The 4799-nt window shown below is 46.5% G+C and overlaps 1 protein-coding gene across 1 annotated transcript; it reads right to left on the bottom strand.

Moving 5' to 3' along the window:
* Positions 1-289: 289 nt before the first annotated feature.
* Positions 290-2373, bottom strand: LOC110380147 (transcription factor Adf-1). The gene is given in 4 exon segments (XM_021340038.3): positions 290-479; positions 481-627; positions 688-847; positions 2009-2373. Coding segments are annotated over 4 exon segments (564 nt in total). The 5' UTR covers positions 2154-2373; the 3' UTR covers positions 290-367.
* Between the last annotated feature and the right edge of the window lie 2426 nt (positions 2374-4799).

The raw sequence follows: 4799 nt of genomic DNA, 5'->3' as shown, positions 1-4799 counted from the left end.
ATGTCACCGGAAAATAACGAGAACCTGTGGGAATCTTATGAAAGTCTATTTTCCTAGGTTTATAAATTCGAGATTCTTGTTATTTTACGAAATATACAATATATTACATACTAGCTGTTTCTCGCGGATGCACCCGCGTCCCGTGATAACTTCTTCCCTTATCCTGAATAAAATACAGCCTATTTCACTCGGAAATAGTGAAGCTTTGTGCAGTGTTCACCGTCAGGAGCACCAGCCCGCTCCGGAAGACCCTGACCGAACTTTACGTACAAACAGATAACCCGATATTCTTATACACGATACAAAACTATTTATTTTGTTATTTATAGCACTAAAACGATAATAACAGTGTAAAATGTGTCAGCAGTCAGTCGAAGTCTTTGTTGAGGTCGGCCTTGGAGTCGGCCTGGTCGGCCTCCCAGTCGGCCTCGGCGCGCAGCAGCGCGTCCAGCACGTGGCGCTTGAGCGCGGCCTGGTGCGCGCGGCAGCCGCTTGGCGCTCTGGCACACGCTCGCGAAGAACAGCTCCAGCGAGTCGTGCTCGGGCGCCGGCGGCTCCGCCTCGCCCTCCTGCTCCGACGCCTCCGCCTCGTCCGGCTTGACGCGGCTCTTGTCGAAGCGCGGGTTCCTGCAACACGCGCGCCGGTCATGCTGTGTCCGCGGGCGCAGTGCGCGTGCGGGGGCTCACCGGCGGATGGTCATGTAGGGCAGCACGAAGGCCATGCGGCTCTGGAAGCGCCACTTCTTGCAGGGCAGGCCGGACTTGGTGGTGGCGCCGGTCTTGCTGCGCTTCAGCGCCTGCCGCATGGAGTCGCGCAGGATCTTCCACTCGCGCTTCAGCACCTCGCCTGCGCACAACATCACCCTTCGTATAACTAATACGTCATGGAGTCAACATTTACATTTAATATACAGTTAATACTTAATGGATTAAAGATTTAGTACCAATGCAAGTTTGTGTCTTACTTTCTAACTACTTATACATATATCGGACAGTGAACACCAATTACCAATTGCCTACTACACATTTGAGTAGCATACATAAAAAATATATTTGATTAAAAGTTACGTCTAGCTTCCCAACCCAACAGTGAAACATTTTTAAAATAATTTCAGTTGTTTCGAGTCTTCAGGTTACAAACAAACAAAAAGAATTCCTTTTTATGAAAAGCAACTTATTTTGAAATGTTACATCAGCTTAATTTTTTTTTCTAGTTTTACTTAGAAGAGAGCACCAAAACGTGTGTTTTGTTAACAGGTTTCTTTCTATTCCATTTTAGGGTTCCGTACCCAAAAAGAATATATTTTGAGGGGCCCCCATACAACAAAAGTGTCTTTTGGTCAGTTTAGTGTACGGCATATGTTTATATTGCACGGAACCCTTCTTGCGCGGGTCCAATTCGCACTTGGCCGGTTTTTATTGACATCAGTAGGTATTTTCAACAGACTTCCTAATAAGGAGATTCTCAATTCGTCCGGATCTTTGTTTTGTTTTTATTTTTATGTTAATGTTCACCGATGACTCCGTGAACTAGAACGATTTGCAAAATTTTTTTTTTGTTTGATAGGGTGTACCTCCCAGGTGATCCCATAGTTGTGAGGTCAGGATCTTATGATGGAAACCCTGAGAAATCAAGGGCAACTTTCGGGTTTGGGCTTATTATTATTATTCGGTATAAGTAGGTTAATATTGACGAGAACTTTCCACTGATGCGGGTTGACAAATACCTACTATGCTTGTCACTAAAAAGCTAAAAATATTTTTTTTTTACAAAAATAACGAAACCGACTTCACGTCATTATGCCGAACTGTCATTTTAAATGTTGTGACGAAAATGTATTGCTACCGCGATTTGTCTTCTCGACAATCCGAATTTTCCACTAAACATGAGACTACTACAAGCTGTGTACTATTGTTCAATATATTGTAACAGTTAGTGGCACAGAGTAGGTACAATGCAGAAGGTACACAGAGTGTTGGCAGCTACGCGCGGAGCGAGGGTACGTACTGTTGGCGCCGAGCCGCTCGGAGATCTCGAGCCAGCAGCGGTCGCGCACGTCGATGTCGCGGTGGTTCTCGTGCTGCGTGTCGTACAGCACCGGGTACTTCTTCACCTCGTCGATCAGCCGCTCCCGGTAGTTGCGCGAGTTCATGGCGACACGCGGCCTCCCCAAGCGACGCCCAAGCTATACTGCGAGAGAGAAAGCGATACGCGACGTTGCCGCTCTGCCGCGGCGCCGCATCGCTCATCGCGCTCGGTGTGCGCCGGCCGGCCCTGAGCGATGTCCGCGCGCCCCGCGCCCCGCGCACCCCGCCGCGCCACGACCAACACAGTTTTGCAATAATTATGTTTGTGAATAAATCGCCCACTGATTTTGAACTGCGATTATATTACTTACCGTGTCCTTTCTACTTTTTTAAGTCGGCTTTTGACAATGGAATATAATATAATATTTATTACATCCTAACATAAGTATAATACTTTATTGCTCGTCATTCTTTTCGCACTGTGCTATAATATAGGTACCTATGTATATTACATCCCAAACTATAAATATTTTTACAAAATGTAGGTACCTAGGTACGACGACTATGACGATCGATAAAATATTATATTCAGGATGTAGGTAAGTAATATAGATACATATAATACCTATATAACTTAATCCCATAGTCAAAAGCCGACTTTGAACAAAATGAAAATACGACACCCTCAGATCAAAGAAATGTCGGCAACACCAAGTCATCAACATAAAATATAATTTGAACATTACATACTTATTTAGCACGTCCTTCTGACTTTAGATTGATGCAATTTATCGTTAGCACGTAAGAAGATCGTTTCGGGTCCTATTTACAAAAGTCACTGATTCTCGTGTGTCCCTCAGTAATCACAAGTGTCATGCATAACACGGTGACGTCTATTCTCAAGAAAACTACAATTTTCGTGACAAGTGACAAGTGAGTCAGGCATGCAGGCGCTCACTCAACCGAGCTCCGACGTCGATTGCACAGGGCACAGAAGCAAGCAAGTATACCTTACCTTATTTTGTAGGCACATGTATGCAGGTGCACCACATGTGGAAATGCATAAAAACAAATAATAAACTTACAAGATGAAAGAAGTTGGCTTTCATAACATCATATAGGTAATGTGCACTGCTTGTATGTTGCGAACAGAAAACTGTTGGTCGCGTGAGTGCGATAGCGGTAGGGTCAAGGTCACGCTGATAACGTGCCCGGGGCTCGCTGAGCAGTGCTTCGACCTTGAGCAGATCAGCCGCTGCAGCTCGCCACTGTCAAGTTCCTTGCTAGTTCACTCAGATATTCTAGCCAGTTAGCATATCGATATACAAATACGGCTCTGTGACAAATATCACGTTAAAGTGGACTCAACTTGGTTTGAGTACTTACTTAACTTGTCACACTACTTTGCCTGCCCGCGCGCGAATTTGAATTCCTGCTGGGAGGTACTTAGATGACACTCAGAGTCATGTTGGGTATCTCCTTGGTAAGTCAGAAGGGCTAGCGTGAGTTAAGGTCTGGGGCCTGCTCAGATGTAAGCGGCACCTATGGTATTCGCTGCCGCCGAGGGTCGGGCTACATGCAGCGCGGAGTTCAGCAGCTATAGCTACCTAAGCCGAATCGCTGTTGTTTTGGTATTGTGGTGTTTTACGAGTATGCTTATCTGCTACCACAGAAAACCACCCCGGTAAACAGTAATGATTAATAGGTAGGTAGGTACCGCTCGCTTTCCTTCACCGTCACGACCGCTGCAGCTGAACAGAGAAGAGATGAAGAGGCTAGGATTGACTCAAGGATTATCATTCATTGCTTCTGGTAATTCATAACACGAACTACATGTCAACTGTGTTGAGTGTGTTTGTTATCATGTCATCATTGTTCGGCGCACACGCAGGAATGTGTGCGAGCTATCAGCTCAGATCGCTTCGATAGTTTGCCAAACACACGCTATTCGTAAATCGTACGCAGCGACCATGGTAATTTAATGGCGTTACCTCAGCGTTGTTTCTAACTAGTTAGCATACATGAAGTGCAATAATAATATGAAGTGTGCAGTGTGCTGACTACTGTTCCTGTGCCAAACCGACCGATGACCGGACCATGGCAAACCTTCAAGTAGCTGATAGGTACCTTCTTTGATAGCAAAATAATAACAATTAGACATTTGCCCCGCAGGGCATCTGAGGCGGATAACGGGAGTAGCGACCCCGCGGGGCTATATATCCGAGTGCTCCAGAGAGAGTATACTGTCCCCCATCTCCGGCCTGCCGGAGTGAAGCATGACGGGGGATAGGTCTCCCGCCTCTTGGCTTGCCTTCATCGGCCGGTCAGAGTGGAGTCGCTAGAGCAAGGTTAGTCCTGCTCGGAGGGTAGGTGCATCGTGGTAAGTGGCGAGTGGGCCGGTGATGCTGGACCCACGGGGAGCGCGTGATCTGCGTTTAAAGTCCGCCGAGGTATCCTCACCCTTCTCAGCCGCTCATGTCCCTGTTGCCCTCTTGTTGCTTTTCAGTGACTGATTCCCGGGGGCCCGGTAAGTGAGTTGGCGACTCTCCACCTCCGCCATTTTAACATGTATTTAATACATTGTCATCGGCAGGTGCCATAGTTCCCGTAGTTTCCCCATTCCTAGTCCATTAGCATCCCATCACAATAGCCCAAGTAGTTTTCATCCATAGTTAGCAATAGTTTAGCACAGATTCGGGGATTGTCTTTGGGTACATTTCTATAGTGTATAGGCTGTGGTATAGGTACAGGGATAATCGTCGGTTTAGTGT

Source organism: Helicoverpa armigera, chromosome 18 (genome assembly GCF_030705265.1).
Source record: "Helicoverpa armigera isolate CAAS_96S chromosome 18, ASM3070526v1, whole genome shotgun sequence".
Classification (NCBI taxonomy): domain Eukaryota; kingdom Metazoa; phylum Arthropoda; class Insecta; order Lepidoptera; family Noctuidae; genus Helicoverpa; species Helicoverpa armigera.
This window is presented reverse-complemented; position numbering and strand designations above follow the sequence as displayed.